Consider the following 13,033-nt stretch of genomic DNA (forward strand, 5'->3'; position numbering starts at 1 on the left):
TGAACTTTGTCTCCGCAACACCATAATTTGCATGCCTGGTGTACATAAATACGTGTTGACTCATCTGGATAGCACAAAAATGTTTTATTTACTGTATCTTGGTACATGCTTCAATAAATAATTCAAGTATCTATACCAGGAAAGTAAAGCAGATACACACACGCACTGATAGAGAATAACGTTATGCGTTGGAGCAAGGATGTGTGCAGTAACATTCCTGGAGACAGGGCGTGGGCCAGATGAGGGCAGGGAGGGCCAAAGGGAGTGGACACATTCTCGTCTCAGACGCCTGGGCAGACAGGTGGGGACCATACGGGGTGGACACCAGATGAGTTCTCGCTCAGGGTTCAGAAGGAGCAAGGACCAGACGAGAGCTCGGTTCAAACGGGGCGGGGTCCAGACAGGGCGGACACGACGAGATTTCAACTCATACACCTTGGCCAGATTTGGGGGGGCAAACAGGGCAGGGACCAGATGAGTTCTCACTCAGACGCCCTGGCCAGATGGGGCCATCACCTCCTGTAGGACCAGATGTAGCAGGTGGTTTTGTTCTGGGGTCAGCAGCGGCCTGTGGGAAGAGGGCAGGGTTAACAATGACTGGAAACCCAAGCTGAAGTCCCCACCCAAGGGAGCTGCATGCAAGAGAGCCTCGCAACCCCCACTGGAAGCTAAGAGCCCCCACCCTCCATTCTGCAGTTCTTCCACGCCCCTCCCCCATGGGTGTGAGAAGCAGGGGGAGAACGGGGGGGAGGTGGGGTGGAAAGCAGGGTGAAGCATGGGGGGGGGAGGAGGCAGTCTGCTTGATGCTCACCAGAGTTCCACTTGGAGAACCTTCAGTGACTCCACATCTTTCTCCTGACATGCCATCTGTGAGAGCACAGACATGGCAGGTGAAAACCACGCAGAGTGCGCACACACATGTGCGCACCGGCAAACCCCAAACATCACCCCAAAATCAAAACACAACACCAAACCTCCCAGAAATGTACTCATACACACTGCCAAACCCCAAAACACATGATTATACACCCCGGAAAATCCCCAAAACACTCTCACAAACAGCTAAACCCCTGACATATACACACATACACACCATGAAACGCATGCACATAAACAACTCCAAATCCTAAAACACACCCACACCGCCAAATCCCTGTGTGCACATGCACAGCCAAATCCCACCTCGTATTTGCATATTCACAGATTGCGCACAAGCACACAAAGCCAAGTCTCACATACACACAACCACTTCCTTCCTTCACTAACATGGTGACCCTGGTTCATCCCTTACACAGCATGCACCCATGTCCCCTCCCACATGAGGTGTGGACCTGCTACATCCTCTGACACAGTTAGCTCTGAGCTGCAGGACACACTCACCACCACCGACTGCAGCAACAGGAACACATTCTCCGGGAGGTTATTCACTGCAAGCACAGAGCACGTTGATCAGAAACAACCTCACACTGGGGGGGGAAGACAGGTGAGGGCAGATCTGCAGGACACTGGCACCAGATAGTTCCGCTACCTCGTCACTCCAGGGACCCGGTTTGATCCTGAACTTGTGCGCTGTCTGTGTGGAGTTTGCCCACTGTCTCTGTGATCATGTGGGTTCCTCCCCATGCTGTCTGTGACTGCATGGGTTCCCCTGGGCACTTCGGCTCCCCCCACCTCCCAAGTGTGTGCAGGATTGTGCAGCTGAGTGTCGGGGTCCAGAAGAGTTTTGGGAAGGTGGGCAGGAGAGGGAGCAGGGAGAACGTGATTGGAGAACGGACGGGACTGCTCTGAGAGCTGGTGGAGATTCCGTTGCATGAACAGGCTTCGCGGGTGCGCCCAGTGGAAAGCGGCGGGTGGGGGCAGAAGCCCTTACCTTGGCTGTGGCTGTCGAATGATTCCCAGTCATACCTCTCCAGCGTCTGAGCATGCTCAGGCAGCAGCTTCTGTGGCGGGGGCTGGCAGAAGGACACAAGGTGAAACTGCCGATGTCTGCACCCCTCCGACTTCATTCACTCCCCCAGCAAGATGGCTCCACCTGGAGAAGTCCTCACACTGCACTCTACATCGCCAAACCACTCGGCACATTTACCAGGTCAGTACCTCCACAATATCCCGTTGCTTCCATTTTCTTTCACATGCCTCCTGATCTGTCCCAGTTGTTTCATGCTTACCTGTTACTAAACGTCAAATATTACATCACAGTACAGGCCCTTCAGCCCATGATGTCATGCTAGCCTACGTGAACCTACTCCACAACAATCTAACCCTTTTGCCGTTTTTTTAAGGTGCAAATTAAATTTTTTAATTTATGTTAAAAATTTAGATATAGCACGGTAACGGGCCCTACCAGCCCATGAGCCTGTGCTACCCAATCAACCTACAACCCTCACACCCATAACCCTCTATTTTCATACATCGCTGCTACCATCAGGAAGAGAGGTATCGATGCCACATGTCTCGCACCACCAGGTTCAGGAACAGCTGCTTCCCCTCCACCATCAGACTCCTCAACAACAAACTCAATCAGGGACTCATTTAAGGACTCTTACGAGTGAACTTTATTGATTTTTTTTCCTCTCTGTATTGCACTTTACAATTCTTTATTTGTTTACATGTATACACTATGTACAGTTTTCTTTTGCACGACCAATAAGTGGTAATTCTGCCTGGTCCGCAGGCAAAAGAATCTCAGGGTTGTATGTGATGTCATGTGTGTACTCTGGCAATAAATCTGCATTTGAAATCCAGGAGTCTTTTGAATGTCCCTACGGTACCACCCTCCTCCACCACCCCCAGCAATGCATTCCAGGCAACCATCACTCTGTGTGGAAAACAACTCAACTCTGACGTTTCCCCGAAACAAAAACCTTCCAATCCTCACAGACCACCATATCACAGCACAGTCCCTTCCGTGCCAAACATGGGGTCCAAATCAAACTGGAACTCTGCTGCTTGCAGCTGATGGATATCCCTCCATATCCATGTGTCCAGCTGGAAGCCTCTGCTTCCACCACCACTCCCGGCAGCCCGCCGTTCCAGGCGCCCACCACCCTCTATTAATTATTCCCCCCCCTTCACCTTTAACACATCCCAGTTTTTTTTCTCTCGTTCCTTCCCATCCCTATCTATCTACATCCTCTTGTCTGTGGACCTGTGCTCCACCCCCATCGTTTCATTTGGGCCGCTACCTGCTTATTGCTCACACCTTGATGAGGGGCTCAGGCCCAAAACGTTGGTTATGTGTCTTCACCGTAAAGAACCCTGCTGAGCTCCTCCAGCCCTTTTGTGTGTTAGAACTACATTCACAGCGTCTGCATACTTTCTTGTTGAACTCGACCTTTACCCTGTGGAAGAGTTTCTACCTTATCAATGCCCCTCTTATGATCTCCCCCCCCTCAGCCCTTCAGAGAATGAAATTGGAGTCTGTCCTCCCCCATAGCTCAATCCTGTTACAAATCTCTTGAATCTTTCATCAGCCTCAATCGGACCATGTTCATTGGGGAATTTGAATCCTGTGGGAATGTGTACGTGTGTATTATGGAGCCACATTAAATGTTTTCTAACTACCATGCCACCAGATCTATTATTCTGGGACCCCAACCTACCTAAGAGAACTCTCCTCTCATAACACAGTAGGCCGCCTTGCTCGTATTAAAGACAACGGTTTTGTACATGACTGGGGGTTATATCGCAAGGAAGAAGTTGGCAATGAGACCTAGGGAGGATATGGAAGATGGATCAGGGTTAATAGGGGTAACCCGATCCACAGAATGACTTTAGGAGGGACAGGCAGGGTCCAGATGCACAAGAACACACTCCCACAAGTTATCACGAGACTGGAAAACCTGCGCCTGCTTTCCTGACAGCGCAGGAGATTGAGAGGGGGGTCTCACTGAGGTCTTTAGATGACAGTTGGCTTCCTGGTGAGACAACCTATATTGAGAGGGCATAACTATAAGGTGAAGGGGTGGGACTTGGAAGGGACGTGAGGGGACAATGCTTCACTGAAGTGGGTGGGCAGATGGAATAAGCTGCCAGACCAAGTGGTGGAGGGAGGTATGGTAGCCTCCTTTAAAAACTATTCGGATAACGACGTGGGATTGGAGCAGTCTGGGCCTAATGTGGCAACTGGGACGAAAGCAGGAAGGCACAATGTTGGCTTGTAACATGCTGTAGGAGTTTGCATGTTCTCCCCGTGTCTGTGTGTGTTTCCTCTGGGGGCTCCGGTTTCCTTCCCCCCCTTCAAAAATGTACTGGAGGTTATGTTAATTAGGTCTAATTGGGTGGCACGGGCTCGTGGGCCAGAAGGGCCTGTTACTGTGCTGTAGTTATGCTGGAATCCTTCTGGGAATGTGGTCCGATCAAACTTAATGAGGGCAGCATGGCTGGTTAGTGCAATGTCTTTACAGCAGTGATCGGGCCCGGGGTTCATATCCCACTTTGTCTGTAAGGAGTCGGCATGGGTTTTCTCCGGGGGCTCCAGTTTCCTCTCACCCTTCAAAATGGACATGGAGTTGTAGGTTAAGGGGGTGTAAATTGGATGGCACGGGGTCATGGGCTGAAATGACCTGTTGCCGTGCTGTTCGTCTACATTTAAATTTTTAAAAAATGAACGAGTAGATGGGGACGGTGAGTGGGTTGGTAGGGAGCAGAGATGGGGCTGTAGAGATAGCTCTGGCTGCAGTGAAGGAGCTGGGACACACGGGGTACAAGGTTGTTGTAACATATGGGTCGGCAGCACTCACCTGGAGCAGCATCAGCAGTAGGACTCGGGACACCTCACACCTGGCAATGACATCCACAAACGCACCTGGAGATGTGACCAGAGTGAACCTGTGACCCCCTCGGACGCCAATTGGAGCAGGTCACAAACGCGGCGGTAAAAACGGCTTGACGATGAGCGGCGGGAGAGGCTCCTATTTGTGCTGGGCCACACAAATAAAGAGACGGTCCATCTGCAGGTTACGGGGATCGCTAAACCCACAGTGCAAGCTGCCATCCTCAGACGAGTCTCACACAGAGGTAACGTTGCAAAGCGACTACTCTCGAAGACAGAATCATTACACCATTAAAAGCTAAGCAGGATTTTGGCAACAAACAGGCTTCAAAAATCTGACGTGTATTCAAACACTTCTGCCATTATGAATTCCCAGATCCTCTCGTATAATAACCATTTTAATAACTACTTGTGTGAACAGTAACAGCCAGTGTACTAAGGCTGGACCACTGATACAACCAGCCTCTGTTATATAGAACCATAGCATACTTACACCACAGAGGCAGGCCCTTCAGCCCATCTAGTCTGTACCAAACTATTATTTTGTTTAGTCCTACTGACCTACACCTGACCATAACCCCACCCCCCCCATACCCCTCCTATCCATGTACCTGTCCAAAATGTTCTTGTCTAAATTGAGCCTGTATTCATTCCATAGTCCCACTACTCTCTGTGCGGATCCCCCCATGTTCCCTTTAAACATTTCACCCTTGACACATCTCCAGTTCTCATCTCACCCAACCTCATTGTAGAAAGCCTGCTTGCATTTACTCGATCTAAACCTTTCATTATTTTTACAACTCAGTAGCAGGCTCTTCCAGCCCACGAGCCTTTGTCGCCCAAATACATCCAACCCTGTACACTTTCAGAGAATGGGAGGAAACCGGAGCACCCCGGGGAATCCCACGCAGAACGTACCAACTCCTTACAGAGAGGGCTGGGTCTCTGGTGCTGTAACAGCGTTACACTAATGGTGCCACATGCCTGTAGCTCAGTCAAACATTCACTCATTCTCCAATGTAACTCAGCTCCTCAAGTCACAGTAACATCCTAAGTCTTCTCTGTGCTCTCTCATTTTTATTGTTGTCTTTCCTGTAGCTAAATTACCAAAACCAATAATTTGGCCTCACAAATGTCTTATACAACATCACCGCAACATTCCATCTCTGTCCTTGATACTCTGATTCCTCGATACTTAACCCTAACCCTAACCCTAGTATCAACACAGTCCACAAAGAACAACTACAAATAATCGGGGGAGTTGATCGGGCAAAGGCCCTTCCCTTCGCTCAGACCACTTCTGCAGAGGAATTTTTTATCCTCATGGGAATATGGACCTTGTGTGTTATGACGTCTCATAGAACATTCCAGCACTGTACAGGCCCTTTGGCCCACAATGCTGTGCTGACCGATGTAAACCTCCTCCACACAAACTAATTTTTTTCCCTGCCTCTCGCCCATGACCTTCCTATTTTTCCAACATCCACGAGCCTTTCTCAGTCTTCAATGTCCCCTATTCCAGCCTCCGCCACCAGCCCCATCAATGCATTCCCGCCACCTGCCACTCTCTATGTAAAAAAGACTCATCTCTGATATCCCCTCACCTTAATCAGATATCCTCTGGTGTTTGCCTCCGTCACCCCAAAAAAATAATGATGCTTGTCGACCATAGCCCTTCGTAATATTATACACCTCTGTTCATTTTCATCTATTTTTAAAAATGTAGACATACAGGCCCTTCTGGCCCACGAGCCTGTGCCACCCAATTATAACTCCCCCCCCCCAGTATGATTTGAAGGGTGGGAGGAAACTGGAGCACCCGGAGGAAACCCACGCAGACACGGGGAGAATGTAGACTCCTTCCAGACAGCGGAGGATTCGAACCTCAGTCGCTGGCGATGTAACAGCGTGGGGTTAACCGTGAAATCACCTCTCATCCTTCTATGCTCCAAAGAGAAAGGTCCTAGCTCTGTTAACCTCGCCTCATGTTCTCTGATCCAGGCAACATCCTGGTGAATCTCCTCTGCACCCTCTCCATAGCTTCCACATCCTTCCTGTAATGAGGTGACCAGCTGTGTGCCTAGTGTCTCCAGTTTAGTTAGATAAGAACTGTACCAGCCAAGATATCGGAGGGGGGGGTGGGGGGGGTGGGGCAGGTATCATATGTTGTAACTTGATTGTATACCTTTCTATTCATGAGTGGTTGAGAGTGCATTAATTGTTGTGTGTCTTTTAACCCTACACGTGTAAATAAAATGCTACTCTTTAATCAGTCGCATTCAGACTCATTATCCTTGGGACTTGGGACCCGTGCAATCAGTTTCACACACACAATTACCCGCTGATCATGGACAGTCACACTACCCCAGGTTCACGCACACCCTGCCCTCACACTCACCCACAGGGGCATTGGTTCCCGGCAGCTGCAATCCCTTCTCCTGAGCCATCAGCTGCATTTCCGTGAAAACTGCTAAAGCTCCATCATAATCGCCTGCAAGACGCAACAGAGAGCAAAATGCGGTGAGGAGTGGTGGCAGATGCCTGCGACTGGCAGCGGAGCGGCAGATGGGCAAGGGGCAGGATACTCACGGGTTACGATCTTACAGGAGGCCACCTTGCCCAGGGACAGCAGGCATTCAATGGGCACCTGTGACTGAAGGCCAGCCGCTCGCTGGTAGTACACCGACGCCTCTCCCGGTTTATTCATCTCCTACAGTGGGAGAAGGAGAGACGTTAACTCGGGGCAGTCAGTACACACGAGCAAGCGGGCTGGCACACCCAGTTACCATGACAACCAGCTCATGCTCCAACGCGACTCTCTCATCCACACCAACACCACTATATTCACACTCACACACACCAATACCACTCACACTGACACCATAAATCACACTCACCCACACCAACACCACTCACTCTAACCCACACCAACACCACTCACACTGACACCATAACTCACACTCACCCACACCAACACCACTCACACTGACACCATAACTCACACTCACCCACACCAACACCACTCACACTGACACCATGACTCACACTCACCCACACCAACACCACTCACACTGACACCATACTCACTCTCACCCACACCAAAACCACTCACATTGACACCATAACTCACTCACCCACATCAACACCACCCACACTGACACCATAACTCACACTCACCCACACCAACACCACCCACACTGACACCATAACTCACACTCAACCACACCAACACCACCCACACTGACACCATAACTCACACTCACCCACACCAACACCACCCACACTGACACCATAACTCACTCACCCACACCAACACCACTCACACTGACACCATAACTCACACTCACCCACAACACCACTCACACTGACACCATAACTCACACTCACCCACACCAACACCACTCACACTGACACAATAACTCACAATCACCCACACCAACAACACTCACACTGACACCATAACTCACACTCACCCACACCAACACCACTCACACTGACACCATAGCTCACACACACCCACACCAACACCACTCACACTGACACCATAGCTCACACTCACCCACACCAACACCACTCACACTGACACCATAGCTCACACTCACCCACAACACCACCCACACTGACACCATAACTCACACTCACCCACACCAACACCACTCACACTGACACCATAACTCACACTCACCCACACCAACACCACTCACACTGACACCATAACTCACACTCACCCACACCAACACCACTCACACTGACACCATAACTCACACTCACCCACACCAACACCACTCACACTGACACCATAACTCACACTCACCCACACCAACACCACTCACACTGACACCATAGCTCACACTCACCCACACCAACACCACTCACACTGACACCATAACTCACACTCACCCACAACTCCACTCACACTGACACCATAACTCACACTCACCCACAACTCCACTCACACTGACACCATAACTCACACTCACCCACACCAACACCACCCACACTGACACCATAACTCACACTCACCCACACCAACACCACTCACACTGACACCATAACTCACACTCACCCACACCAACACCACTCACACTGACACCATAACTCACACTCACCCACACCAACACCACTCACACTGACACCATAACTCACACTCACCCACACCAACACCACTCACACTGACACCATGACTCACACTCACCCACACCAACACCACTCACACTGACACCATGACTCACACTCACCCACACCAACACCACTCACACTGACACCATGACTCAAACTCACCCACAGCAACACCACTCACTCTGACACCATGACTCACACTCACCCACACCAACACCACTCACACTGACACCATGACTCACACTCACCCACACCAACACCACTCACACTGACACCATGACTCACACTCACCAACACCACTCACACTGACACCATGACTCACACTCACCCACACCAACACCACTCACACTGACACCATGACTCACACTCACCCACACCAACACCACTCACACTGACACCATGACTCACACTCACCCACACCAACACCACTCACACTGACACCATAACTCACACTCACCCACACCAACACCACTCACACTGACACCATAACTCACACTCACCCACACCAACACCACTCACACTGACACCATGACTCAAACTCACCCACACCACTCACACTGACACCATGACTCACACTCACCCACACCAACACCACTCACACTGACACCATGACTCACACTCACCCACACCAACACCACTCACACTGACACCATGACTCACACTCACCCACACCAACACCACTCACACTGACACCATGACTCACACTCACCCACACCAACACCACTCACACTGACACCATGACTCACACTCACCCACACCAACACCACTCACACTGACACCATGACTCACACTCACCCACACCAACACCACTCACACTGACACCATGACTCACACTCACCCACACCAACACCACTCACACTGACACCATGACTCACACTCACCCACACCAACACCACTCACACTGACACCATGACTCACACTCACCCACACCAACACCACTCACACTGACACCATGACTCACACTCACCCACACCAACACCACTCACACTGATACCATACTCACTCTCACCCACACCAAAACCACTCACACTGACACCATAACTCACTCACCCACACCAACACCACCCACACTGACACCATAACTCACACTCACCCACACCAACACCACCCACACTGACACCATAACTCACACTCAACCACACCAACACCACCCACACTGACACCATAACTCACACTCACCCAAACCAACACCACCCACACTGACACCATAACTCACTCACCCACACCAACACCACTCACACTGACACCATAACTCACACTCACCCACAACAACACTCACACTGACACCATAACTCACACTCACCCACACCAACACCACTCACACTGACACCATAACTCACAATCACCCACACCAACAACACTCACACTGACACCATAACTCACACTCACCCACACCAACACCACTCACACTGACACCATAGCTCACACACACCCACACCAACACCACTCACACTGACACCATAACTCACACTCACCCACACCAACACCACTCACACTGACACCATAGCTCACACTCACCCACACCAACACCACTCACACTGACACCATAACTGACACTCACCCACAACTCCACTCACACTGACACCATAACTGACACTCACCCACACCAACACCACCCACACTGACACCATAACTCACACTCACCCACACCAACACCACTCACACTGACACCATAGCTGACACTCACCCACACCAACACCACTCACACTGACACCATAACTCACACTCACCCACAACACCACTCACACTGACACCATAACTCACACTCACCCACACCAACACCACCCACACTGACACCATAACTCACACTCACCCACACCAACACCACCCACACTGACACCATAACTCACAATCACCCACACCAACACCACTCACACTGACACCATGACTCACACTCACCCACACCAACACCACTCACAATGACACCATAACTCACACTCACCCACACCAACACCACTCACACTGACACCATACCTCACACTCACCCACACCAACACCACTCACACTGACTCCATAACTCACACTCACCCACACCAACACCACTCACACTGACACCATAACTCACACTCACCCACACCAACACCACTCACACTGACACCATAACTCACACTCACCCACACCAACACCACTCACACTGACACCATAACTCACACTCACCCAAACCAACACCACTCACACTGACACCATAACTCACACTCACCCACACCAACACCACTCACACTGACACCATAACTCACACTCACCCACACCAACACCACTCACACTGACTCCATGACTCACACTCACCCACAACAACACCACTCACACTGACACCATGACTCACACTCACCCACACCAACACCACTCACACTGACACCATGACTCACACTCACCCACACCAACACCACTCACACTGACACCATGACTCACACTCACCCACACCAACACCACTCACACTGACACCATGACTCACACTCACCCACACCAACACCACTCACACTGACACCATGACTCACACTCACCCACACCAACACCACTCACACTGACACCATGACTCACACTCACCCACACCAACACCACTCACACTGACACCATGACTCACACTCACCCACACCAACTCCACTCACACTGACAACATGACTCACACTCACCCACACCTACACCACTCACACTGACACCATGACTCACACTCACCCACACCAACACCACTCACACTGACACCATGACTCACACTCACCCACACCAACACCACTCACACTGACACCATGACTCACACTCACCCACTCCAACACCACTCACACTGACACCATGACTCACACTCACCCACACCAACACCACTCACACTGACACCATGACTCACACTCACCCACACCAACACCACTCACACTGACACCATGACTCACACTCACCCACACCAACACCACTCACACTGACACCATGACTCACACTCACCCACACCAACACCACTCACACTGACACCATGACTCACACTCACCCACACCAACACCACTCACACTGACACCATGACTCACACTCACCCACACCAACACCACTCACACTGACACCATGACTCACACTCACCCACACCAACACCACTCACACTGACACCATGACTCACACTCACCCACACCAACACCACTCACACTGACACCATGACTCACACTCACCCACACCAACACCACTCACACTGACACCATGACTCACACTCACCCACACCAACACCACTCACACTGACACCATGACTCACACTCACCCACACCAACACCACTCACACTGACACCATGACTCACACTCACCCACACCAACACCACTCACACTGACACCATGACTCACACTCACCCACACCAACACCACTCACACTGACACCATGACTCACACTCACCCACACCAACACCACTCACACTGACACCATGACTCACACTCACCCACACCAACACCACTCACACTGACACCATGACTCACACTCACCCACACCAACACCACTCACACTGACACCATGACTCACACTCACCCACACCAAAACCACTCACACTGACACCATGACTCACACTCACCCACACCAACACCACTCACACTGACACCATGACTCACGCTCACCCACACCAACACCACTCTCACTGACACCATGACTCACGCTCACCCACACCAACACCACTCACACTGACACCATGACTCACGCTCACCCACACCAACACCACTCACACTGCCACCATAACTCACGCTCACCCACACCAACACCACTCACACTGCCACCATAACTCACACTCACCCACACCAACACCACTCACACTGACACCATAGCTCAAACTCACCCACACCAACACCACTCACACTGACACCATAGCTCACACTCACCCACACCAACACCACCCACACTGACACCATAACTCACACTCACCCACACCAACACCACCCACACTGACACCATAACTCACACTCACCCACACCAACACCACCCACACTGACACCATAGCTCACACTCACCCACACCAACACCACTCACACTGACACCATAGCTCATACTCACCCACACCAACACCACTCACACTGACACCATAGCTCACACTCACCCACACCAACACCACTCACACTGACACCATAGCTCACACTCACCAACACCACCCACACTGACACCATAGCTCACACTCACCCACACCAACA

General features: G+C 51.1%; 1 protein-coding gene across 2 annotated transcripts in view; it reads right to left on the reverse strand.

Moving 5' to 3' along the window:
- Nucleotides 1–69: 69 nt before the first annotated feature.
- f8a (coagulation factor VIII associated) overlaps nucleotides 70–13,033 on the reverse strand; it is a 44,069-nt gene continuing 31,105 nt past the window's right edge. Inside the window, exons 6-12 of one of the 2 annotated variants that reach the window (XM_069907946.1) lie at nucleotides 7,364–7,484; nucleotides 7,173–7,265; nucleotides 4,743–4,807; nucleotides 1,871–1,952; nucleotides 1,381–1,427; nucleotides 812–867; nucleotides 70–568 (exon numbers count right to left, since the gene is read on the reverse strand). In XM_069907946.1, coding sequence (XP_069764047.1) covers nucleotides 487–568; nucleotides 812–867; nucleotides 1,381–1,427; nucleotides 1,871–1,952; nucleotides 4,743–4,807; nucleotides 7,173–7,265; nucleotides 7,364–7,484 — 546 coding nt within the window. In that variant the 3' untranslated portion in view covers nucleotides 70–486. The remainder of the gene's footprint in view (nucleotides 569–811; nucleotides 868–1,380; nucleotides 1,428–1,870; nucleotides 1,953–4,742; nucleotides 4,808–7,172; nucleotides 7,266–7,363; nucleotides 7,485–13,033) is intronic. The other variant, XM_069907945.1, reaches the window with a different exon arrangement.

Source organism: Narcine bancroftii, chromosome 13, assembly GCF_036971445.1.
Source record: "Narcine bancroftii isolate sNarBan1 chromosome 13, sNarBan1.hap1, whole genome shotgun sequence".
Taxonomy (NCBI): domain Eukaryota; kingdom Metazoa; phylum Chordata; class Chondrichthyes; order Torpediniformes; family Narcinidae; genus Narcine; species Narcine bancroftii.